At 41.2% G+C, this 25305-nt stretch overlaps 3 protein-coding genes across 5 annotated transcripts; 1 reads left to right on the top strand and 2 right to left on the bottom strand.

Moving 5' to 3' along the window:
* Positions 1-271: 271 nt before the first annotated feature.
* Positions 272-6072, bottom strand: LOC108230955 (ADP-ribosylation factor-like protein 3). Of its 2 annotated transcripts, XM_017407595.3 has the most exons (6): positions 5992-6072; positions 4751-4894; positions 4474-4590; positions 3339-3389; positions 2930-3115; positions 272-1396 (listed from the first exon to the last, which is right to left on the bottom strand). In XM_017407595.3, exons 1-6 carry the CDS (start codon positions 5992-5994, stop codon positions 1349-1351), a joined length of 549 nt encoding a protein of 182 aa, XP_017263084.1. In that variant the 5' UTR covers positions 5995-6072; the 3' UTR covers positions 272-1348. The 2 variants fall into 2 exon arrangements, with proteins under 2 accessions (XP_017263084.1, XP_024859887.1); XM_025004119.2 differs by lacking the exon at positions 5992-6072 and having other exon boundaries at positions 4751-5316.
* A 1253-nt stretch (positions 6073-7325) lies between these two features.
* Positions 7326-15783, top strand: wbp1 (WW domain binding protein 1). Its single transcript, XM_017407918.3, has 4 exons — positions 7326-7564; positions 8531-8633; positions 9043-9210; positions 10298-15783. The coding sequence occupies exons 1-4, from the start codon at positions 7502-7504 to the stop codon at positions 10852-10854; spliced, it is 891 nt and encodes a 296-aa protein (XP_017263407.1). The 5' UTR covers positions 7326-7501; the 3' UTR covers positions 10855-15783.
* Positions 15784-17079: 1296 nt separating this feature from the next.
* On the bottom strand, positions 17080-24244 carry lman2la (lectin, mannose-binding 2-like a). Of its 2 annotated transcripts, XM_017407910.2 has the most exons (9): positions 24009-24244; positions 23560-23678; positions 21991-22108; positions 21816-21898; positions 21632-21664; positions 20344-20505; positions 19936-20050; positions 19423-19548; positions 17080-19307 (listed from the first exon to the last, which is right to left on the bottom strand). In XM_017407910.2, exons 1-9 carry the CDS (start codon positions 24208-24210, stop codon positions 19165-19167), a joined length of 1101 nt encoding a protein of 366 aa, XP_017263399.1. In that variant the 5' UTR covers positions 24211-24244; the 3' UTR covers positions 17080-19164. The 2 variants fall into 2 exon arrangements, with proteins under 2 accessions (XP_017263399.1, XP_017263400.1); XM_017407911.2 differs by lacking the exon at positions 21632-21664.
* Between the last annotated feature and the right edge of the window lie 1061 nt (positions 24245-25305).

The raw sequence follows: 25305 nt of genomic DNA, 5'->3' as shown, positions 1-25305 counted from the left end.
TACATTTGGGATTTAAGGCCACTTTACTACCTTTGCAATATGATTTACATGCTGTTGATGGATTTAAAAAAAGGAATGATTTATCAAAGTAATTTTTTATTTTTGCAGGTTGAGAAATCCTAATTTTGAGAAATGTTAATAATCAAGCAATCCATGAAGAAAAACACCTTCATTTATTTATTTATTATTAGACACAAGCCGTATAAAAGTGTTCCATGTCTATTTTTAGTTTGCACAACAAAACTTCTTGTAGATTAATATTTAGCCGGTGAGTTTTTGGCCTGCTCGTGTGTCCCACGCTGCTGTATCAACATAAAAATCGAACACACTGCAGCAGAAAACACCTCAATGATGGCTGAATCATTATGAGGCCCATTCTGGTGGGGGGGTTACGCACTTGTTCCAGTCTCCATCAGAGGACCAAGCAGCTCTAACATATTAAAATCAGCCAACCTTACATATGAAGAGGGACTCACAAATGCTCACGCAGCACCGGCAGCAGGGGCAGTAACTCAAGGCCAAAAGAGGAGGTTTATTTTTATCATGGGCAAAGGTGCCAAATCATGTTGGTATGAAGGGGGCTATATAAATGCAAATTGTATTGGAGAGCTATTAGTCCTGGAAAAGGTTTTGTATGTAAATGCCCTATAGGAGCACAGTGGAGCAACTCATCCAGCTCAGATTAGTGGGGTTTGTGGCAAATGTGCTGCGAAAGACACAAGAGAGAGAAACGGACTGAGAATGCTATCGCCTCGTGGTAAATCATGGTGAACAAGGTGAGAATTTGAGTAATTGAACGTCCAAGGTGTTTCTGTGAGATTTACTGCATATGCAAGAAAGGTGTGTATGCAGGTCACTTTGTTCAAGACGTCGAGTTTTCTGTAGCAAACCAGAAGAGGGATAATGGTGTGAAAACACCCCCCAAAAAAGTCACTTTCTGGTTGGTAATAAAGGCTGCAGAGTTTGAGGAGGAATAAAGCATCACAATTATGAAAATAATAAATCAAACATGGCTCAGAACACCATGTTACTGATGGAAAACAGAGGATGGGATAATTGGAAATTAGGCTGCCGACAACATTAGCGCAATGTTGCCCTCTAGCTTTCACTAGTTAGACTCACGGGCCTCAAACACTAAGTAGTCAAAACTCCTAAAACTGAATGTTTGTTCAGAAACTTATTGCCCACACAGACATGTTTGAACTGAAACCACCGCATTTGAAACGTGTGAGGAAACAGCAAAACAGCGTATTTATTCAACATGTTTCATTACGTCTTTATACAGAACATAACATTACTGCATAGATCAAGTTTAAAGTGCGGCTGCAGGTCATTAATGGCTCCGGAGTTATTTCTTGCGAAATTTTATATTTCTGCAAACCCAAGTCATGCCTTCCTGTAAAAAGAAGAAAGAAAGAAAAAAAAAAACTTATTATGTCGGTCAGAGGTTTACATACTGTACACTCATGAACATGCATGTCATATTAATCTGGGCTTTTAATAATTTATATAAGCCATCCTTTTTTCCAAGATAAAATATTGAAACAAAACAACTTTAATTAATTATTTTAAAAGCATGAATTTGATGCACACGTTTAAATTTATTGTGGGTTTTCTCTAATCCGCACAGGATCACAGTTATACATACATTTACCTAAATCTTTTAATAAGTGGTGCTGAAGGGTCGAGGATGCCATTTAATGTGACACGGTCAAGGTCTATTAACTACTCATCAGTGATTGTGATTGACTGCAGCTGGTCGTTTCTCTTTGCCGGCATAAGAAGGATTTGTTTGACGGCACTTATTGGATTGCCCAACACTCATTTGTCACCATCAGATGAAAGAAAATTGATCAGGAAGCTGAGGATCAACCCAGAAACTACCAAGACTCAACCCTAATTGGAGACTGTTGGAATACCAACATTACTGTCCGCAGCAAAGTTTTTAATTAATATGGACTGAGAGGATGTCAACCAAGAAAGAAGCCGCTGCTGCAAAAGCAACGCCTTCAAGCTTAGGTGAAAGTTGCAGTTGCCCACGTGGACAAACCAAATGTCTCCTGGAGAAATGCTTTTTGGTCAGACGACACAACTATTGAGCTATTTGGCCACAATGACAACTAGTATACTAAGAGGAATCAAGGTGAGGCTTTCAAATATAGGAAAAACGAAGCAACTGTCAAGCACGGTGGTGGAAGCATCATGCTGTGGTACTGGTGCATTGCACAAAGTAGGTGCAATAATGAAGAAGGAGAACTACGTCCAAACTCTTCAGCTTCATTTCAGATCAACAGCGAGATGGCTGAAAATATGGACACAGTTGGGTATTCCAACAGGACAATGATCCCAAACGCACATCAGAACTGGTTTCAGATTGATCAAAGCAGGCTAACAATAAACCTCTGGAATGGCCTCTCTAAACTCTGACTTCAAGTCTATTAAACATTTGTGGACCATGCTGAAAATTTGGGTTTGTAGCAAGGAAACCAAACTATTTAGTTGAACTCTACCAATTCTATCAAAAAATACTGATAGCTACAAAAAACAAGCAGGCATTAGGTACAAGTTGCTAAAGGACATTTACTAAATATTAGTTTGATGTGTGTATATTTAAGGAAATCCACCATAAATGCAGGGGCAATAAGGAATAATATTTGGGGGGTTTCTAATGCAGTTTGCACCATACAGACATTACTGAATAATATTTGATACACGTTAACACCAGTGAGGATAAATCAGTTCATTTCTAGCAACTTTCGAGTAAGTTCCCTTTACTGACCTAAATTACCTAAATTATAGTGATTATTGTTAAAATTCTGAGTTAAAAAACTGACCGCAGACTCAGTAGTTGCCACTCAGCGGCTCACTCTGTCTGAACCTTTGCTTAGCCCGTAGTGCTGTGTTTGCAGACTGCGCACACTGTATTTACCTGCACTCCCTCCACGGTGAGGGCTGAGCAGGCCTGCACCTGCCACATGCGATCTCGGACCGTATGCAGGTTGAGACTCTCCGCCAGCTCTGACGGCGGAGTGGCTGTCATCAGGTCCTGCTTGTTGGCAAAGATAAGGAGTGGCACGGCAGCAAGCTTTTCTTCCTCCAGGAGCTCAGCGAGTTCCTGGGGGAACAGACGCTGGTTAAACGTAATGAAAAGTGGCACAGCACACACGTCACGGTAGCTTGTGTAATTATTATCATAAAGTTTGTTCTTTGTCAGCATTTCTTTTACAAAGATTGTCTTTTTTTTACTTCCAGACTGGCATTCATTACTACTCATGAAAACTAATTCTAGTCTTGCCTTTTATTGCGCTTCTTTAAAGAAAAGGGAAATTGTGTCTCACCAAGCTGGTCTCATCAAACCGTTTCCTGTCTGAGCTGTCAATCACGTAGATCTGCAAACAATCCAGTTATAAAGATGAGCATGCCACAATAAAATATAAGACTACAAGGGCTATCTGTATAAGTGTGTGAATGCTGAGTCAGCATTTACACTATTGTTTTCCTGTTTATAAGTTCTTCTGCATGTTTTTTGCAAACTACTTCCACATACTTTATACTGTTTTAGCTATTCATACATCAAAATATTTTGCACAATCAGTAATTGTGTACCACGACTTTTGGTTTTCGTAACTTTTACACTTCAGAATATTTGACTTTATTTAATGTAATATTCACCATTTTCAATTCTGTCAGAACATTGTTCTATTTGAATTCTGCTTCAGCATACTTGTTCTATTTTTGTCTTTTTATGCTGCTTTTAACTTTCAGCTCCCGCTCTGCTACTTTTAGCTTTTAGCTACTGTTTTGCAAATTTTAGCTTTAGCACCTGTTTTGCTAATTTATCTACTGTTTAGCTAATTTTAGCATCCCTTTTGTTACTATTACTTTGAGTCGCCTTGTGCTGAAAAGTGCTATATAAATAAATGTACCTACCTACCTACCTACTTTTAGCATATGTGTTGCTAATTGTAGCTGTTTTGCTTTTTTAGCTACCGTTTTGCTAATTTTAGCTACTGTTTGCTTAATTTAGCTTTAGCATCAGATTTTTTACGTTTAGCTAAAGATTTTTTTTTTTAAATTTTGCTACATTTTGCTTTAGCACATGTTTTGGACATTTAAGGTACAGTTTGGTCATTTTAGCATCTGATTTCTTACTTTTAGCTACTGTTCTGTTGCTCTTAGCTTTTAGCTATTGCTCTACTGCTTAGCTAATGCCCCACTGTTTTCAGCTTCTAGCTCCTGTTCTGCTGCTTTTAGTTTTTAGCTGGTGTTCTGCTCGTTTCAGTCCGTGTTTTGCTCATTTTAGCCTCTGTTCTGCTTGTTTGAATTTTAACCACTCAGTTTTAGCTTCTTCACCAAATTTCAATAAAGTCATTCTCAACACTCAGCATTCACACTGCAGAAATTGCAGTTTCTCTAGTTGGAATATATATTTCCTCTGGTGATTAAGGGTAACAAAAATCAAAATGAACTTACCAAAACATCTGTGTTCTCAAAATAATTCCTCCAGTAGGGTCGAATCTTCCGCTGGCCTCCAATGTCCCAAACATTTAACTTGAAGCCTTCAGACTGGACGGTCTTTATATTAAAGCCCTGTTAAAAGGTAACAGACAAGCTTAAAGGGTAATTCAGCCATGCATTGAGGAGGTGAACTGAAGCATGACCAGAGTATCTGTTTGACTAGAAAATGAAAAAAAAGAGGTGTAAAGACCTAACCTAATGTGTTTGTGTGTGTGTGTATACAGATGTGTACTTGTGTGGGGGTGACGTGGCTGACGTCTTCAGCTGCCAGCTGTTTTAGCAGAGTGGTCTTGCCTGCATTGTCCAACCCCAACAGCAGTAAGCGCACCTCTTGCTCTGGGGACGGCTTCAATCTCCGAAGAATCGACAAAAGGCCCTGCAGGAGTACCGCAGTGTGCATTAAAAGGAATTTAAACCTCGATGGGAGAACAGTTGGCAGTCTGGAAAAACATTACAAAACTTGCATGCGGAGTCATGAACCTTCAGTGAGCTCACAGCTCCAGCCTGGAGAAACCCGAGTCACTCAGCCAACAGCTAGAATCATGTGAGCACAAGGATTTAGCTGTTAGCCTGTAAAGTCATCTATAAATGTTCGAGGTCAAAGACGCTCTGCAGATGGACAAGATTAGGCATCTGTACAGCAGGTGGCTGGTGTCCAGAGGGCAGCAGAAAAGGTTTTAGCTCGTGCTACATTACTGTGCCAAAACTTGGTCATCACTTATTTCTTTATATTTTCCTTCCAATAAGTCAAACTGTCTTGGCATTTTTTAAAAAACGGTTTTGACCATTAGTTCTTTGGGATATTCTGAAGATCATTCAAAACTTTTCTGTTGTTCTGGACTTTGGCTTCTTCTTCACTCATTTTTCATGTGAAGTAAAAAAAAAAAAAGCAGCCAAAGTCCAAAGTAAACCATTGAAAGACCTTTTAAAAGCCTGGAAAAACTAGTTCAGACACCGTTAAAAAATAATAAGAAAATCTGGCTTCTTGGAAGGAAAGTTTAAAGTAAAGAAAGGTGGTATAAAACCTTTGCAGAGCATTTAGTTGAGGTAGAAAGACTAATTGAATTTGTAATCCGTATCACTAAATTCCCCTGTTTACTTTTATGTCTTATATCTGTGATTGTGTTTCTTAATTAGCTTATGCACTTCTGTTTCCATAAATTTGATTCTCTATTATTTGTAACTTTTATTTTGAAATCTCGAGCATTTCTTAAAGGTATGTTTTGATAAAATTAGCCAAACTAGACACTTAAAATGAAGCTAACAAGAAATCTAAGAGGTAGAGCAGAATCTGTGACCAGCATGATCATCAGCGACAGTAACAACTTCCTTACAGCTAAACCGGTCTGTCATTAAGCCTAATTAGCTTTAGCTAGAGTTTACGGATAAAAACATACATATTCCAATAGAAAACAAAAGCGAGGTTATCTTTTAGATTCATAGCTGCCGATGCTGGGAGTCGTGATAACTCACCATGTTTCCCTCAGGTGCTTCTGTGGCAGGTGTTCATGCTGAGTGGATTGACATCTTCCTCACCAGGCCTCTCAGCTGAACAGATGCCAAGTTTTTTTGTTGCCAGGGAAACTGTGATGTCAGAGAAAACAATAGGACAAAAGATGCTCTGAATTAGAGAATCAAAAATGCATGACGCTAAACATCTTCCTTTTGTAAAAGTTACATAGTATATATTTTTTAGCAAATACACTATTTTTGTTACTGTTTTTGATCATTAGGTTTAGATCATAAATTACAAACTATAAAATCAACCTATATCAAATGGTACTAGTTTGTCAGATATTGAATGCAATCCTGAAATGCAGGTATGCACTCAGTGTAAACAAAGCATTTTTCTTTGCACAATTAGCTCAGCAAGTTTAATTGTAAACATGTTCCAATGCATCAGAATTGCTAGATTTCTCGATCCCAAATGTCTCCTCTATGGACATCCCCATTGTTGACCAATTTTTCAGCCACTTTGGCTGTTTCTGTAAGAAACACATGGGCATTGGCAACCATTCACAAATTATGCTTACAATTTTTTAATTTAAGGACACATTAATCATCAGATTAGGAAAATAAATTTAGTAGACTTTGTTTCTTAGTCCATGACATTACGATGAGCACCTTTAATGGAAGATTGTGACAATGACAATATAATACTTAGTATAAACTTACAATTAAAAGTTGGATGCAGCTCCAAAAAGGGCAAGTTAGGCTACATTAAAATGTAATGGAAAAATGTATTGAAAAAATGTTCCTTAAAATCACAGCCCATGTTGCAATGTATCTTTTTTTTTTACTAGTATATTTTGCTCTTATATTATTATCTTTATCTCTTTTTATTTTTTTTATTTTTTTGTCTTTATTTTATTTTATTTTTTTTACCTTGTAGCCTATTAAGTGCCTTTATTACTTTTTTGGAATCTACTTGTGAAAATTTATTTGATTTTTTTAATCTTGATCAATACTTTTGCTGTTGCAATAATGTAAACTTCTCTGCTTTGGGATTAATAAAAGTTTATTCTATTCTATTTTATTCTGTTATTTACTATTATCCAACAGAAACATCTTAATTTTTGTAAGCAGTACATTTGTAATGAGGAGATAATATTACACTGTACATTGTAAATTAATGATGATAGTGAGTGGTAAGGCATGAATACTTTGGTAACTGTGTGGTTTTTCTAAGTATTTCTAAACATGAGTATATTAGGGTGCAAAACATTGCTTATCAGCCTGGTTAGGAACAAAGATTTATTTCACACGCACTCGCCCACAGCGCCCCCTACAGTTTAATCGCCGCCTCAGATTCACATATTGGCCCTGGAGGAGGAGTGTGTTTCTCGAGCAAGCAACAAATACATGTCTGAGTGACAGGCTGAACCGTTACTAGTCTCAGCCGTCTGCTGTCACCGCAACGAGTCGTTGGTTCGACCAACTGCTATATGATTCCTGTCGTGTTCACGGCCGACAACCCAGAAACATGCCGCAGAAAGCACTGGGATCCATTGTAGGTCTTCTTTGTACCGGGACCTGTTTCGTGCAGGTAAGCCCGCGCTTGAGCTCATCCAGCCGGCGCAAGCTTCCAGGCGAGGCCGCTGCTTCTGGGCTCGATGAAGGCCTTCCTAACGACTCTTTGTCTCCTCCACAAAGGAAACTGGGCTCGGTCCGCTGCTGTTTACTGTAGATGACGTCAGTTTGCAAAAGTTTTCTTTTGTATTTTCCCAATGATATTGCTGGCAGATTTTGTCTGCTAACTGAAAGAGCTTCACGGCTGTGTTTTATCCATCCAGTTTGACAGCTTAAATCAAAGGTGTTAGGGAGAACATTAGCCGTTTGCTAACTGGTACCCGGCGAATCGACATATTTATTCATAGCTATTGATGTTAGCTGGACGGAGCCCACCTCAGCTTGTCCACGAAACTTTTTACCTAGAAACGGTCCGTTTAAATCTCGATTTAAGCATTTTCACAACTAAACGACCCCTCTTTTACTCCATTTTGGCTTTTTATTTTGTTATCAAAAGCAGCGAAAAGGGTGATCGTTCTTGTACACAGTTTGACAGAGTACATGAATTCCTTTATCACACATTTTCCTAACATTGTCATTGAGATTAAAGATAAACAGGTTCGTGTCGGGCTTTTAGACATGCACTATTGTAATGATCTGGGTGCTGGTTAAATCTCATGAAGCTGTCAAACCAACAACCTCATCATTTGGACACATTTCGTGAAAGATACTGTATGTTTTGTTTTTGGTATGTACTTTAATTGGACATTTCAGTAAGCTGCTTTCTGTCGTAGGTACTGCTTTGTCCCCCCTAGCCCTCAAATAGGAACTATATTTGCATGTAAAAGTGTATTTCATTTGCCTACATATGGGTGACACAAACTTGTGCACAACATAATGAGTGACATTGACGTGGCAATGGAAAAGGGCGAGCTTGAAGGCCCTTTTCTAGTTACTTGAGTGACTACATATTGACTGTGTGCACCTCTTGTGTGTGTTTTAGGGGAAGGAGTTCTGTTTTGGGGTAAACAACGAGCAGTACCGCTGTGAGATGGGCTATTGCTGTGGAGAAACTGAGTGCTGCACTTACTACTATGAACTCTGGTGTAAGTATAGTCATGCTGTTTTTCTTTTCCCCAAATATTCTTACAGATATGTTTGTACATTTAGTTTGCCTTTGAAGTATTGCCTTTTGAGACTTATTTCTTGAGACAAGCTTTTGTTTTCATACACGTTTCATTTTCAGTTTCACTTTTTTAGGAAGTTTTCTGCATCTTTGTGGTTTGAAATCTTAACACGCACATGCTGAGAAGTAAAAAAATAACAACTTGAACTTGGTTTGAAGGCATATATATATATATATATATATATATATATATATCTTTGAACTTGCTGCACAACAACAGATCTAATTCCTCATCAGGGACTTGTTGAGTCAGACAAAGCTCTGGTAGTTTAGATCACCTTCCTCCAGTACTAGTGATGAGATTACACAGAGCCTGCCTCCTCCCACAGGGTTCTGGTTGGTATGGACTCTCATCATAATGCTCAGTTGCTGCTGTGCCTATCGACACCGGAGAGTTAAAATGCGTCTGCAACAGGAGCAGCGACAGCGTGAGATCAGCCTCATGGCCTATCAGGGAGCCTCCAGCTCCTTCATTTCCCCTCCACCTCTCAATTTAAGTAAGTAGTTCTTCTGGTTCGTTTTAGACTTTCACGATTGTGGTGCCAAATAGTCTGTATTTTGGCTTTCTGTTCTCTTGCAGGTCTTTTTTTTTATCTTACAATGTTAAGCACAGATAATCTCTGTCTCAAAGCCTCTGACATATGCTTAGTGCCCACTTTATCAGATGGAGGGACTGATCTCTGTGTGCTGAACATTCTGTGGTTGCGTAAAGATAAAGGCTAAAAAAGTTTGCATCACGCTACTCTGCACTGCTCAAAGCTCATATACATTTATGGGGGACATGACATCTAAATTTGCATCAGCACTAATCCAATGTCTGCTCAGCCTGTATTACTCAACCAACATGATACCTGATGTTAAATGAAACGGCAGCCCTTTTTTTTGGCTCAGATACAACCTTAGAACTCAAGATACCGATCATTATCCTGATCTTTTTGTACTCAGCTGCAAATTGTCTGCGTTGCTGAAGATTGCGGTTGAACTGAAATTGCAGCTGTGACGGTTGATGGCAGAGATGCCGCTCTAATGTTAGTGGTCACACTTGGACCTTGGCTGGAACGGGATATTGTGTCCAATAATATTACAAACAAGAGCTGGACGAGCTTCGTGTTTGGCAGTTTGAAGCCCACAGTCAACATGCTTGACTTCAAGTCAAGAATGAGAACACAACTCTGACTGCACGCATACTTAGACAGTGATTCACACACAGACTGATAACATCTGCTCCTGAAGGTCTTCCATCCAGATTTAATGGGAAAAAGAGACTGTTTCTGTAGTAAGGAATCATTCTGTCACAACATCAGTTTTTGCCATGGACATATTATGCCACTGTTTTAGCTGTAATTTTGAACTTTGAATCTTAAATATTGCTTAAATATTTGATATTTAAGAGTAGAAATTCATTGGAATGTTATGAAAAAGTAGAAGTTCTGAACCCAAACATGTTTAGTAAAGTGGAGAAATCTGAAAAAGGAGACAATTTAAACATTTAAAATTTGTGTTAATCTTTTTTTTTTACATCTTCTTTTAATTAATTTTTTGACTCGTCAAGCTCACGCTTTCTCGTTTTTTTGGATCCATCAGGGTTTTGGAACGACTGCAAGCTTCCTGATTATGAAGAGGTCGTAGGCCACCCCCCGACCCCACCTCCTCCGTACTCTGAAAACCCTCCCGAGTCGACTCAACCGTCCGCTCCACAAATAAACCAGCTGGACTCTGCCTCTGTGCCTGAAATCCTGCTCGAGCCAGAGCCAAGAGTGGACTGCCCTGAGTCGGGCTCCTCGGCAGACCACGAGGTGGCGTCACCCCCAGTCCGGGAGCAGCGTCAGGCAGAGGAGAGCGTAGAGGCTTTGTTGGCGGCGGCTTCAGCAGCGGCTGTGGAGGAGGAGGAGGACGACGACGAGGAGCTCGTCACACGACGCCGGCATGTGACCGGCGACTCAGGGATCGAGGTGTGCGTTTGCCAGCTGGACGTGGACGAGGGCTCGGGGCTCGAGGAGGAAGGCGACGAGGATCTCCAGATGTGCAGCATTGCCGGCAGGGACTGCTGCTCCGGGCACCAGCAGGAGACCCTCGGACAGAAGGAGTGCAGCACGGAGCTGCCGGGCCAGAACACCAGCACTGGAGATAACATGGTGTGATCCACCAACCAGCAAACCAGTGCAGCTTCCTGCTTCACACAGGGTGATAATGTTACTATCATCATCAACATAGGGACTGTCTGTGCTTTAATTCTCTAAACTAATACATGGGCATGACTTCAGGATGATGATAACTAATCTGTTATGGCTTCTGTTTAGGACAGGTTAAATAATGTGTGGCCTAACTCCTAGCTTTTTTTCTATACTACTCTGAGCGGGAGACCCAGCAAACATGTTGTTGCTCCGTTTGGTATGGTTTTACCGAGTATGAAGCGTGCGAAAGACAGCAGTTTGTGACTGAAAGCAGAATTGACTGATTTCTTTGCCTTCTCCTGCTTCACTGCTGTCACGTTTCCTCTTCTGTCCTGCTGCTCTCACAGGTCAGAACATTTCCAGCTGTCCTTCCAAACTGACATTTTGCCTCCAAGTTGGATGGTCGTTCAGGAGCATGCCAACACGGTCAACAACATTTCTCCTGTCACCCGCTACGTCTGAGTAGATGAGTCAAGAACAAACCTCTTGGAAACTCAGCTTGATCTTGGATGAATTAAAAAGAGATTACGTTCATTTTTTTTATTTTTTTTTTCTCTTTCCTTTTTCCTTCAAAAGCCTGGTGCGTGCGTGGCGCTTAAGTGTGTGCTGTGAAATGTAGGCCACAGCTGCATGGTGATGTCATCTCCGAGGTCATGGCTGCCGGGGTTTTGGTTGTGCTTTGACGTGAAGGCTGTAGGACTCGAGTGGGGGAGACTAAACACTCAGGTGGACGAGACATCAGTCCGTTGTTTAAAATGTCACTGTAACCTCTTCTTTATTTGATAACCGTACTGATTTCACCAGAGCTGCGTGGCCGCTAATTAGACCGCCGTAAGAGGTGCTCAGCATTTTAGGTGTTTGATTTATGGATGGCGTCCGTGTGATTCTCTCCCACTCCAGTTCCTGACTGCAGCGCATTTATAGTAATAACAAAGTGGGCTGTCCCACCCAGCAATTGAGTGGATTAATTAGTCTGGAGGTGGCTCGAGATTTTATTTAAAGTGTATGTTTTGTGGAGTTTATCGCTCAATATATAGTTTTTATGTCGATACTAACGGATGAAGTTGCTTTTTCATTTCATAACCAGCTCTGCTTCGGCAAAAACCCTACAGGCGTCATCATTAGTTGCAACAAATTTCCTGATAGGGGCTGTTTGTTTGTGTGTGTGTGTATCAGTGACTGGGTCCTACAATGCAGTCAGGAAAGCTTGTGTCGTATTTCTTTATTTGTATCTTTAAAGTGCTGCAGCGCTTGGCTGAAATCACAAGTTAAAGCACTGATGTTTTGCACGAGGCATGATTTGGTGTTTATATTTGAGTTAATTAGACTTGTTTTGCTAATCAGTAACAATAATAGTGGGCAGCAGTGGCTGCTAAACTGCTTTTTTCCTTCATTTTTTTTTTCGTCTGGGGTCAGAAAATGGACTAAAGTCGAATTGTTTTGGCGTCTTGATCTCGTAGTGCGTCGTCAGGACTGTGCAGGGCTCGCTCTACTGTTGTGCGAAGCTGGTAACTAAGTAGCAGATGCTGCCTCGGGTCTCTGTGGCTCTTGGCAGTGTGAGGGGATTTGCAGTGGTATTTTCCACTGGCAGCAGAGGGCCGGTGCATTAACAAGGTGAGATGGTTGCAAGCTTCTGCTCCGCCGTTCATTCAGCGCTGGCACAGGCGCAGAAACGATTGTGATTTACTGCATGTTTGTTTCTTTTTGTACTGTACTATATTTATATATGCTTGGAACACCACTTCAGCTGTCACAGCAGATGGGGAAAACTAAAACTAAATGAGATTCTTGCACAAACAAACATCTGTCCAAGACGAGCAGTAACTGTTTTTTCAGTAGATATGCCCTTTTTCTTTTTAAGAATTTACTTTGGAAAATGAGAATTGCTCCTGACTGGCCTCTATAGTTTAGCGTTTAGAAATTTTGACTGACCTTAGATCAAATAAACTTGGCATTACATTTCAACTTTTAACCAGAGTGAAAATACCAACATTTCAATCCCGACTGAAATTAAACTTTCTGCACTGATTAAACTTGAAAAAACAACTTTAAACGAAACATTTCTGTGCGCAGTTAAGTGTAATTTCAGGGACTCGTGCACTTCGTAAAGAAAGCGTTTCCTCTTCCCTCCGGTTCACGGCGGTTTGCTCTGATTGTGGTCGAGCCTTGCCGCTCCGACTCGAGCGCAAAAAAGAAAACAACAGGGCCGCTGCGCACAGAATTGTGTCGAGGCCGTCCTGAAAGGCTTGAACGCCAAGCCGTGCTGACGCGACGATTAGCAGCAACAACATGAGCAGAACTTCACACCCGTTAGCAGAAGTAGTAATTTATTGTGATTTTTGTGACAGCACACCCGAAGCTGCCTTTCTCTGGAGCAGATGTCTCGATTATGGAGCTGTTAAAAAGCATAACCTCTGGATGTGGAAACAAGCGTAATGCTGCCTTATTAGGAGTGGGCTTCTTTTGAAAATGCTAACATTTGGGCTAGTTTTACGCGTGGTCGCATTAGAGAGCAGAGAAACTTTGTTTGGTTTCAGTAGAAGGTAGCATTTGATCTCGCTCGCTGGCTGGCGTCGTGAGGAAACGATGTGGTATATGAACATTTTAAAGCCACTGGATTGAAGCTGCCAGGTGTTGTGCCGCAGCTGAACTTAACGGTGTTTTTTTTTTTTTGTAACTGAGAAGCGGTTGTGGCTGAGTTAAAAACAAATACTGTGTTTTAGCTAGTTGTGACACTGATAGAGCAGGTGGTCGAGTTTGCGCTCGGCTCCGTTTTCGTTCCGTGTACCTGGTTGCAGTTCGTGAAATGAATTGACTAAAAAGCATGAAAAAAAAAAAAAAAAAAAAAAAAATATATATATATATATATATATATATAAAAAATGGCTTTGCTGTTTGTGATTGTGTTTCCTGTCTTGTGTTTGGAGGACAGAATTGGACTCCTAACAAGAGCGTTACCTTTTTGTACTTAAGGTTCATACTTGCCTATTTATATGCATATAAAAGTAAAATAATAATAAAAAAAACAGCAGGGGAGGGACGTGAGACGCGAGGAAAGACATTTCTTTTTGGTACATGGGTGAACTGGAGGTTAATAGTTTTCCTGTTGCCAAACAACTGCTATGCCTCCTTGATTTTCACATATTTCCTGAGAGTAAGGGCTATCTATCAGTCATGAATTGTTTGAATCATTGACAGACATCCATTCATTTCACTGAGGGATTTAATCATCTGTTGTTGTTCATCCAAAGCCACAGTTGCCGAGATCCACTATATGAACACAGCTGTGTAATGTGAACGTGTTGACGTTGGATGTGTAGCTCCTAGTTATCTTATAGCTGATTGTATATGACCACGTGTGTTTGTTTTATAGGCTTGACTTTGGCCTTCTTGTTTTGTCGACCTCGACAGAGGTGCGTGATGCGACCCGACTCCTTCTCCTCCCGTTTGGAATGCGACCGGCGTTCTCTCGCTTTGCTCCTCGTGGACCGTGACTCCACCGCTCCTTCCTCCGGAACCGTGTCCCGGTAACAGAAACTGTAGCGCCGACACCTGTAGCTGTTTGCGTTTTTATTCTTTTTTTTTCTTCCCCCTCTTCAGCGGCGACGTTCCACGCGCAAAATCCTTTGCGACAAAAAAAAAAAAAAAAGGTCACGTTCACCCGATCTACCAAAGCCTTTGCCGTCCCGTCGCTTCAGCCGACCTTCAGGAGTCGCGTCGCTCTGTGTGTGCGTGTGTACGTGTGGTTGTCGTGACGATAGTCTGTTTGGTTTCACACTCTCAGGGTTACTGTTAATAAGCAGTGCTACAACACGTTTCTGACCCCTCCCGTCTCTCTAAAAAGCCAAAGCAGTTGTTCGATGATTGTCGCCCTCCTGTTAGATCTGAAACCAGCATCACGCATCTCTGTAAACTTTACTCAACTAGGCTATGCAAAGACATAAACATACTGTTAAATGCTGCAAAACCCCTTTTTTCTGTCATTTGTCCGTGGGCACCAGTACAAGCAATATAACTCTGAGTACTCGTGGCACTGCACTGTACTGTAATCGACTCTGACTTGTCTGTGTAAACCTCTTTGTTGTAAGATATACTTGTGACGATGTATGCTTGTGTCCGTTGAGGGGCTTCAGTTAAAAAGCCATCCTAGCTTGTAGATTGTTCCCTTCTCTTTGACTTTCTTTCCTCCCCGTTTGCCTCCCTCAACCACTAACTGACTTCTGGGTAAACCACATCTTTTTTTAAGTAGTGCATGCCGAAGGGAGAGAAAAAAGAAAAAAAGTAGAATATATTCTAGGTGATGATGAATCGACTCTTGCTTCTTAGTATCTTTGGTATGTGTTCGACTTCTCCACGCCTCATCTTTATTCGATTAAACGCAGATTTCTTTTGTTTCTTTTTTTTTTTAGAAAATTTTCAGACAGAATATTTAACCGTTGCCTTTTAATATCCTGTCAGTTTAATGTATATACATATATATTATACACGTGAAAGATCTCAACGTGGAACACAGACGGCTAAAACCAACACAAAGCAGCAAAGTCTCACTACTTTAGTGAGCCTTTGGTGTCTTCACAGATTATATCGATCACATGAAGTAGAAATGGCTGAGTTTTTTTTCTAATTTTTTTATTTGTTTGTTTGTTAGTTTTGAAAGGAATAACTTTAGTTTGAAAGGGAAGCAGCCATCTGTGAGCACCCGACTCTTTCTACATTGTCTACATTGTTCTGATAAATTTTAATTAAATGAGTAAAGTGGAGGTAAAAAGAAAAGAAAAAGCACTGACTGACATGAAAATGCTTTGGTTCTGGTTACAAGTCTACTGTGTACTGTCTGGGTCATCATTTGTATTTTATTTTTTATAATAAAAAAAAAACCCATTGGTGCTCTAATGACAAGACTTCTGTTTTCTTGACTGAACGTTTGTTCTTTCACTTTCACATTTTTAAAGACCAGCTTCCTGGAGTGCAAAATAATAATAAAAAAAAACAACAGAATTTTAGTGTCGGTGTAGAAACATCGGCCCAGACTGTTAAGGTGTTGATCTGGAGAATAACTGCGTGGCTGCGAGAGGCAGCTGGCCTAAATAATTCAGACATTCAAAAATAAGACTCAACACAAGTCGTTTTGTTCTTTACCTTCAGTCCGATCGTGAGATTCTGGTTTACCGAAACGATGGTTTCCTGAATTTTTTAGTTTTTTGCTTCTGCTATATTCTGTGTTTCTTGGGATTATTAACTTGAGTAGATGTTTTTTTCTGCAACTCCTCTAAAATAAAATTTAAAAAATGCACCATATAACTTTTACTAGGGTTTTAAAAAGCATTTATTTCCTCCTCCAAGGTGAAAGAAAGGCTGTCAGAAATGATTCTGCTTGTGTGTCTGTCTGCAGAAACTCCTCATGAACTGCAGCATATATTTGAACTTTCAGGAAATGATCATTGAATGTTCTCGTACAGCTGATTAACTTTTAGAGCAAACCCAACTGAAGGTTTTCATCCAGCTGACCTTAGAAAACATAAAAAAAATAGCTACAATCTGGTCAATTTTACAGGTATTGCACTGAAATATGATGTGGTAGTAGCTGAGAGTGTTCATTTTGTTACAACTCTTATCGTTTCGCAACCTAAGATGATTTTAGTTTAAAACTCTGGCATCAGAGGCGGCGGGTGATATGCGTTCCTTCAAGTAATGCCATGCCTTTAAGGTTTTATTGCGAAAACGTTCCGACTCCAATATTCCAAAAGTAAGCTACTGCTTGGAAACCTGAAAAAAGAAACGACAAATCAAGATATGCATCCTCAAAGTGGACGAATGCAAAAACAGAAAGAAAAGTAGTTATTTTTAGTGAAATGAAAAACAACAGTTTAATTGGAGTTGGATTGGTGGAAAAGTTAATCAGAAGTCCTGTTTGACAGCAAATCTTCAAAGATTCAGCTTCCCGTGGAATGGTGACGCATTTTTTCCACCATTCAACCCCTTCCCACACAAATATGTCCTTCATGGTCCAGAGTGGAGCTGTTTTTTTCAGTTTCCATTCTGACCCATCTTCTGAATGTCACATTGTGTAACTTGTGTGGCAGCGTCACGCACACGTCCAGCACTTAAACTCTCAAAACTCGTGTTATGAACCAATGGGTTACAAAAAATTCTTTTTAAAAAGCTGAGGACAAAGACACGAGAAACCATTGGTACATTCAAAACCTGTAATTCGTGGTCACTGAATAAATACACAAGACACAGATTTTTATACAAAATATAATATAAATAAGGTGAAATGTCATAGTATATAGGAAGTGCTTATAAATTGCATGACATAAACAGAGAACCGTGTAAATATGAGATGCATGATGTTGACGTGAACTTTGCAAAGATTTACAAAACACACACGTGTGACGATGGGTCGGAGGCGCCAAACCTGTATGTGTGCTAGGTTGACTGTAAGGACGTTTGAGACATTCAACAAAGAGCCAGAGGATCTGTTTTTACATGAAACAAAAGAAACAAAAGGTCAGTTTGGTGATCAGAGTTTGGGGGGTAGAGAGGGGGGAAAGAAAAAGTTTTAATTAAAATGATCTTTGATGACTCTAAGCTCTCATTTATCCCTAATTATTGCCCGCCAATTCATAACAGGTTATAAAAGTGGCTGTAACTCAGTCGATTTGACAAACTCTGAGCTAAAATTTGCCGTGGTAGTCGCTGAGAGTCATCCCCAGCACGTACATTAAGCGTTTACAGATCGCGTGAGAACTTTGTTTGAAACTTTGGCAATGCAAGGCAGCTAGCCCTTTGCATTTCTTCAACGGATGGCTGCTAGTTTTGGCAGTGACACATAGGTTCTGTCGGCAACGGTAACCTCCAAAAGAAAAGAGCGCAGCCGTCACTGCTGCGCATCAAAATGGCTTCACAGGCAAGGAAATGGCTGCTAAGAATATTGCACGTGAAAGAAGGGTTTTTCAGATGAAGACATTCAGGTTTAGTTGTAGAACAAGTGGCGTCAGGATGTCCAAGAGTGTCCCGCAAGCTTCAGGACCATTTCCTCCAGAGGAAAGCTCTAGAGAATTGTGTTGGCACCAGAGCAGAGCACAACGCCGGCACCAGACTAAATTTGGACAACAATCTTGTGTTTAAAAAGGGCTTCAGAGGAGCCGCTTCTGTCCAAGAAAAACATCAAGAGAAGACTACAACTCGGCAGGAAATACAAACACTGGACAGCAGGAGATTGATGCAAACTCATCTTCTCTGTTGAATCCTCCTGAGTGTTTGGGACATTTGGGAAAATAATCATCTGCAGCGCCACTACAAGACACTGTGTCGTGCCAACAGCGAGGCATCCTGATACGATCCATGTGCGGGGCTGCTTAGTGGTATCAAAACATCTTCCAGCAATCCAAGCCAAATCAGGTGACCGTCTGTGTGTTTTCCAACACGGTGAAGCACCGTGTCACAAGGCAACGTGATGAAGTAGCTCAAAGATCATAACCTGGAAATTTTGGCAAGAAAAGCTACCCCAGAGCTGAACCACACTGAGAACCCGTGGTTAGTTCCCCAAAAGGCGGGGAGATCACACTAATAGGACAAGAATGGGCCACCATGAGTCAGGATTTGGACCAGAAGCTGACATCCAGCACGACAGAGAAACACATCTAAAAATGTTGAAGCCACAAAACACAATCGTGTAATTGCCAAAACTCCGACCGTAATGTATATTAAAAACATTTTTTTTAAAGAAAACTATTGAGGTTGTTGTATTTTAAAATGCCTAAATGAACTTCGAACAGCAAAACCTCTAAAGTTAAACACAACCCGATCAGATCAGGACCTTATCTGCTTCTCAAAGCATTGTAGTTTTCTTCAGAGAGTTTGAAAGGCAAGTTTGGTCAGGTGGAAGTTCGGTGCAACAACAAATATCTGAAAAAAAGAAACAGTGAACCTAAGACGATAACTTTAATTAGTATTAGAGTATTTTCGATTCATCTACTGTAGCAAACACTGACTAAAAATAAATATAGTTGCTCATTAGAATGATAAAAGACTCCGCATGATTGATAAGGCTGAGTAGATCTGAGTCGGGCAGGAGTGTAAAGTCTCCCACAGCTGGAGAACGGCTCTTTGCAGCGGGGGAAACATGAACCAACTCCTGTCAAACTAAGGTTTTCCTCGAGGTAAAAACATCCCCTTGCTCAACGGGCCAACGGCAGAGTGTCACTTTTATCGCGGCCGGGCCTTCGGACCTCAGTAGTAAATCCCCTTCACGCCGCCCTCCCGCCGGGCTCCTCAGTAGAAGCGCTTGCGCCGGCTCTCGTTCCACTGGCTGTAGACCACCATGCCGATGACGACGAGGAAGACACAGCCGAGCATGGAGAAGAGCACGGTGAAGAAAATGGATATTCCACTCATCCCTTCGTCACTCTGACCCACTGAGGGATGGCAACGGCGACGGCGGGGGTCAGAGCAACAAAAACAGGAGAGCAGCGGTCAGCGAACTGAATGTGAGGGGAGTTCACCCGATCGCATTTTTAATGTTTGTCTTACGTCTGAGAAGGTCCATGTTGTCCACACTGGGGACGGTGACTTCGTCCTGATCCTCCTCTTCCTCCTCCTTTTTACTCCGCAGCACCGTCAGTTGGTAAAGTTTCAGGGATATTATATCATGGTTATCTACAAATTAAGACAATAGGATTAAAAAAAAAAACCCAACTAAGCTAACATACAATATATCCTCCTGACTATCAGTAGGTCAAATGTGTCCCCTGTGGAGGACATTTGTAAACCTGAATACCTCCCACCCACTGTATACTACTGAATTAACTCCTTTTGTTATCTACAGAGGACATTTAGGGCTTTTCAGTGATGCCAAATGTGAAGGGGTGGGGCTGATTACCTTACAAAGATTGGGGAATTCAAAAAAATTATTGTGATTGGACAAATTTTTTTTTCGTGGTCGTCAGGAGGATATGACAAGTGATCGTATAAGATTCCTGTCAGTCCCACACTGCAAAAGTCTGAGCAGAGCCTGAAATGTTGGGAGAACCAGAAGCCGTTTACCTGAGAGATCTCCAGTGATCGCTGACGCTCCAAAGTAATAACCTTGTGGGAGCCTCACCCCGGGTATGTCCAGGCAGTCCCTCCACTCGTGCTGACCATCGATGTCTATCATCACCTACTCAGCAGTCGAGAAACTACAGTCGGTTTTACTGGGACAACTTCAAAAGACAGGCCCTCAAAGCAAGTGTACAAAGTTCTCTCATTATCTTAACAGGGACTCAGTCAGACCTTCAGAGGTAAACTTTGTGCATCATCTACGAAATCCTAAAAATGGTAGCTGATTCAGCTAAACCGGCGCGTTCTAATAGTGGCTTAGACAGCGGGAGACGTGAGGAAGTGTCTGCGCGCGCTAATCACTGTAATCTCGGCCGAAAACCGGGGTTCTGAACGCGGGCGCTTCTTTCTCACCGTGAGCCGGCGGCGGACGTATCGGATGAAGAGGAAGGTGTCGTGCTTGAGGTTGCGCACCATGGCGTTGCAGCCGCCCAGCTCCGTGGGGCGGCCGTCGCGCTCGTGGTCGTAGCTGATGCTGCCGTTGCCCACCATGGCGAGGACAAAGGGGAAGATCCTCTTGTAGCAGGAGGAGGGGGTGAAAGCATGATTTAAAGACGCCTCTATCTACGTTCTATTTGAACGTTTTCTTTCTTGGGTTTTTACAGAGGCATGCAAACCAAGCAAACAGCTAATCCCTGTTCTTCCAAAATTTTGTTTTTCATGACGACATAATACGCTCCCATTTGCAAAAAAACAAAAAAAAACAAAACAGGAATGTGTTGCCATCTAAAGATTCCTCAGTCATATAAAAAGTTTAGGTTCAGGTAACTATATTCATAGGTTCATTATGTCAAATAAAGAGATAAACTTTTATAAAAAGATCTGGAATCGTTGTAGTTTTTACTAAATGGGACCAATATCCTGTGATCTTACGAGTCCAAATTCAGTTTTGCAATGTTCTGGTATGCTGGTGTTCATTTAATGAGCATCCCGTATTATTAAAGCTGAACGTTAAATTTTGGAGCAATACTTGCTGCCATGTAGAAATCTTTGGGGTATTTTTTTGTAGCACAACAATGCCAAACCACATCCTGTACATATTGACTCCGTTGTCAACGAGTCTGGCTCCAAATATCAGGTAAGAACTGAAAGCATTCTGCTCACGTCCCTGTCCAAACTTCTTTCGTGCTGCGGACAACTTTGAAAAATGAGTTGAATACGCTCACGACGGGCAACCAGCCCATCACAGGGTTAACCCATAAGAGAAGCGAGGGCAGCGCCATAATCCATCCTGCCTCTGCTCTGTTTTCATTGTGAGCTTGAAAGGATTTGCATTTCACTCCATTTTGTTTTCATGTACATTTTTTTTCCCAACTGCACTTAGAACACAGACTTTCTAAAGGTACAGTGCAGGACATTTATTTTAGCTATTATCAGGACTCTTTAAGACTTCTTAACTGTATTATATCATCTTTTCTAATTTAATATGTGCAGTGCAGAAAGTACATAAACATATTCAACTAATTTTTCTAGATTAGAACCTTTTTTTTTAAATCTGCAGTATGTCAGTCTGAAAACAAACCACACAGAAAACCATGCAGGACCAAAAGTGTCACAAACAGTCACGTTTTAGAGGAATTAAACGTTTTAGGGGAAACATGCTCAAAAGGTCACTGGAAGGTCAGGCAGAGGGCCGGGTTACCTGTGTGCGCGGCGTGTATCTCTTCTTCTGAGCCTGGCTCCACACGATTGCACAAAGAGAACACAAATACAGCCCGATTTTTTTTTTCTTCCATTTTTTTTTTTTTTTTTTTTTTTGCACTCGTTCTTTGACCTGACGTTTACGTTCACAAGTCGGCTTTGGTCACACCAGAGCGACCGCATACCTCAAGGTGTTTCTCCTCGTTGGGGTACGTGTCCACAAATATACCCAGGCCGGTGAAGTTGTCCATATTCCCAAATACGGGACCTGAAAGCATATGCCGAGTCCAGGTGTTATAATCACACAAAGATGCGATCAACATTAAGCACTGCAATTATTACAATTTATTTGAGTCTAACCTTTCTGTGTGCGTTCCTTGGTGTACCAAATGGCCAGCCCGTCACCATTCAGGTTCTTCTTTCCTTGCCCGTGGATCTTAAAGTGCACCTGCATCTCCCAGTCCTTCAGATGGCACGGCTGAAAACAGGCAGAGCTCGCAGACGTCAAAGAAATGGCTGCACATTTACAAAAAGAAACGTACGAAAGGCAGAAGAACGTTTGGGTCTCTTTGTGTAAAAGGCCCTAATAAACAAGCTTGATCGAGCCTGAAAAAGTCACAGTCAGGTTTTTCATAGAACACCAAATTCTGTATCACTGCCCTCTATGATTGGCATTAGAGCTGATTTTAGGTGAAAGGACAAACAATGTTGTTCTGAACATCAAGACAAGAGACCAGTCAGAACAAAAACATGCATTCATCTTTAGATTTCTTTCCTTGAGATGAGTGCTTTAAGATAAACAGGTGGTAGATCGTATAATTCTTCACAACAGACATAGGGGTTTCAGTTAGATCAGGATCAGAAAATGATAGAAACTGTTTACTTTGATCAAATCTAGCATCGTTACAGCAAAACCAATGTCAACCAGAGATAATTTAATAAACAAATGGGATCAAAAATCTGTTCCTAAAACATCCTTCACTCAACTGGAATTGTGTTTACCTTGGCCTCACAGCTAACAGCACAGTTTGTGTCACATTTGTTCAGATTTGGCAGAAATTGCACAAATCTGTTTTTGTACTTCAAGTTCTTTAGAGGAAGCGACGGAAGGGGAAACGCCAGGAGAGGGGCCTGCGGTCCTATTCGACTCGGCACCGGAAGCCTCGCCCGTCCTGAGCACCGACAGGGCAGACAGATTGATGGGTCTTTCTTGGTTCTGAGCGGTGCCAGCTTCTGCGGGTTTATTTGTTCCCATTTGGTGCCAAGTCTGTTCCACACTGGTGACCTCACGACTGACAGAAACTTTGTAAGTCTAACTATTCTATTAGTTTGTGTAACATAGAACATCTAGTTTTACTTTGATTATCGCCTGCTGCTGAGGGCGATAATGTCTTTGTGAGTGTTTATTTGTTTGTAGTGTTAGCACAATATCTCAAGAACCTGCAGACAGATTTGAACAAAACCCTCAGAAAGTAAAAACAGGATGCACAGCTCCAGCTGATCAGCGTTAGGAGGCAACCCTGTTAAAAGTGGCCGCCACCACTAAGCGGCCTTAGCAATTCCAGAAATGGCTTTGATGCAGCCATTTTTACAGATACTGACATAAAATTTGACACGGTCGTAGCTGAAACACATCCTCAACACATACTTCAAGCGCTAACAGATCACGTAAGATCTTGCAGTTTTGCATGAGACTGCGCATACGTCATTTACATAGTTTGACCAAAACAATGGTATGGCTGTAATTTGATATAAATCTAAGCACGTCAACATCTGCCTCTCATTATAGGACACTGTCTGACTGTAAACTTGGAAATTTAATGTATGCGGGAGTAGGTATTTTTTTAAATCAGTAAATAAAACCTCCTGGCATCTGCAGCCCTAAATACATGGCACTAATGATTCAGTTTGCTTTCAGTGTCTACTCACAATGCGGCTCCATACTGCCCCCTGCCTGCTCTGCATGTCAGGTGTGAGTCGCACCTGTTCTGTGGTTACCATGGCATCCCCCATCAGCTCCCAGTGGGAGGAGCCTAAAGATCCCACACCTGAAACCGCAAACATCGCCAAATGTCAAAGCTGACACAGCTCGTTTGAGATCAGTCATTTAACAAAAAGAGCTGACTTTAACATAAAAGGAAAAGGGAAAGAGACATGGCAAGGTGAAAGAATAACAAACATCATGGGTTCTGATCGGGGTGTCATAACTAAAACCAAATAAAACAGGAATAAAATGCATGACTTAATTAAAAGAAAGATGATATTAAAAGCCAAAATAAGCATTACTGTGAAAGACACGAGCAGTGGTGCGGTTTGATCGCCATAGTTATTCTGGAAACATCTGCCCCCCAGCCTGCCTCAGTGCACGGATGAGATACCTTGGTAAGGCTTGGAGAGGGAAAATTCCCGCTTCAAAAACTCTTCCATTTCGTGGTCATCGTCGCCAAAACACCCGTTTATAGTTACAAGAAGAAAACACAACGTGCAAAATAATTTTAAATGCATTATTTCGCCTCTGACAAATAAGTCGAACGGTGATTTTGAGTCGCAGCGCTTGCTAGGAACGACGACGGCGGCCATCGTGGGTCAAAACTCATCCTGCTACAAAAGCTTCTGCTGTGCTTCTATTGGTCAACTGGGCTGCATGACTCATTACCATAGGTCAATATGAACGTCAGTCAAAATACGCGCTTGCTACAGGAGGGTTAGAGCCGTGCACTAAGAAAAACCTAAACATATCAGGGTGCAGCTTTTTTTTTTTTTTACATCTTGTTAAAGATGTACATCTTACTTCAAACTTTATAATCTAGCTCAAAATACTTTACAAAATAAAACAGCATCAAAACGAACACCAACGGCATCATGATGTGACTGTATATGTGGTGTTTGTTGAAATACTTATTTTGTCTTTCCGAGTGTCTCACATTTTGTTATGTTACAGTAACCCTTCCCTGCCTTCCCGTTTAGACAGAAATCATATTTATTTATTTTTTAATTAAAAAGTCGCTCCCACCGCCCTGTTTCTGCTTGCAGCCAGTCGGATGCTGCTGTGAGGAGCACGCCCCTAGGGATGGGCAGATGAAGCCTCATTGGGTGTATGGCACATCTCCCAAACTGTGTCGACAGTGTTGAAACTGTGTTGCTGTGTCACTCAATGGCGACATCTGCTGGATTTAAAAAGTAATTGCAGGCAACTTCAATAAAGACTGGAAACAGACTGAACAAGGTTCATTCACACATTTTTATTTAGAACTATCAGCTGCGTTAACATCTTTGGGCCAAGGCAATTGCGCCGCTTACAAACCATTTCTCCTGCTTTTGAGAACACCCTCTCACAGGGCACTGATGATGCCGGCGTACATAAAAATGTCATTGCAAGTTTGTATTCTTCAGAAAGAAATTGGAATAACCCAACAGAAGAATGATCAATAGTGGAAACGAGAACGGAATAATAATGATTAGATCAAAATGATCCCACACGGGAGAAAACTTCCTCTTCCTTGGTTGATCCATAGTTTTCGATGACAAGCCAAAAACCAATGCAAAGCAAACAACACAAACTATCTCCATCCAACAAAACCCACAAACGTGTCGATACATTTTCTGTTTATAAATACAATTTGGCGCGTTCACAACCAAACGACACAGGAATTGTATTGGTCACGTGGTTTTCAT

The sequence above is a fragment of the Kryptolebias marmoratus genome, linkage group LG14, assembly GCF_001649575.2.
Source record: "Kryptolebias marmoratus isolate JLee-2015 linkage group LG14, ASM164957v2, whole genome shotgun sequence".
NCBI classification, from domain to species: Eukaryota; Metazoa; Chordata; class Actinopteri; order Cyprinodontiformes; family Rivulidae; genus Kryptolebias; species Kryptolebias marmoratus.
Note: the sequence above shows the minus strand (reverse complement) of the source record. Positions and strands in the feature narration are given on the sequence as shown.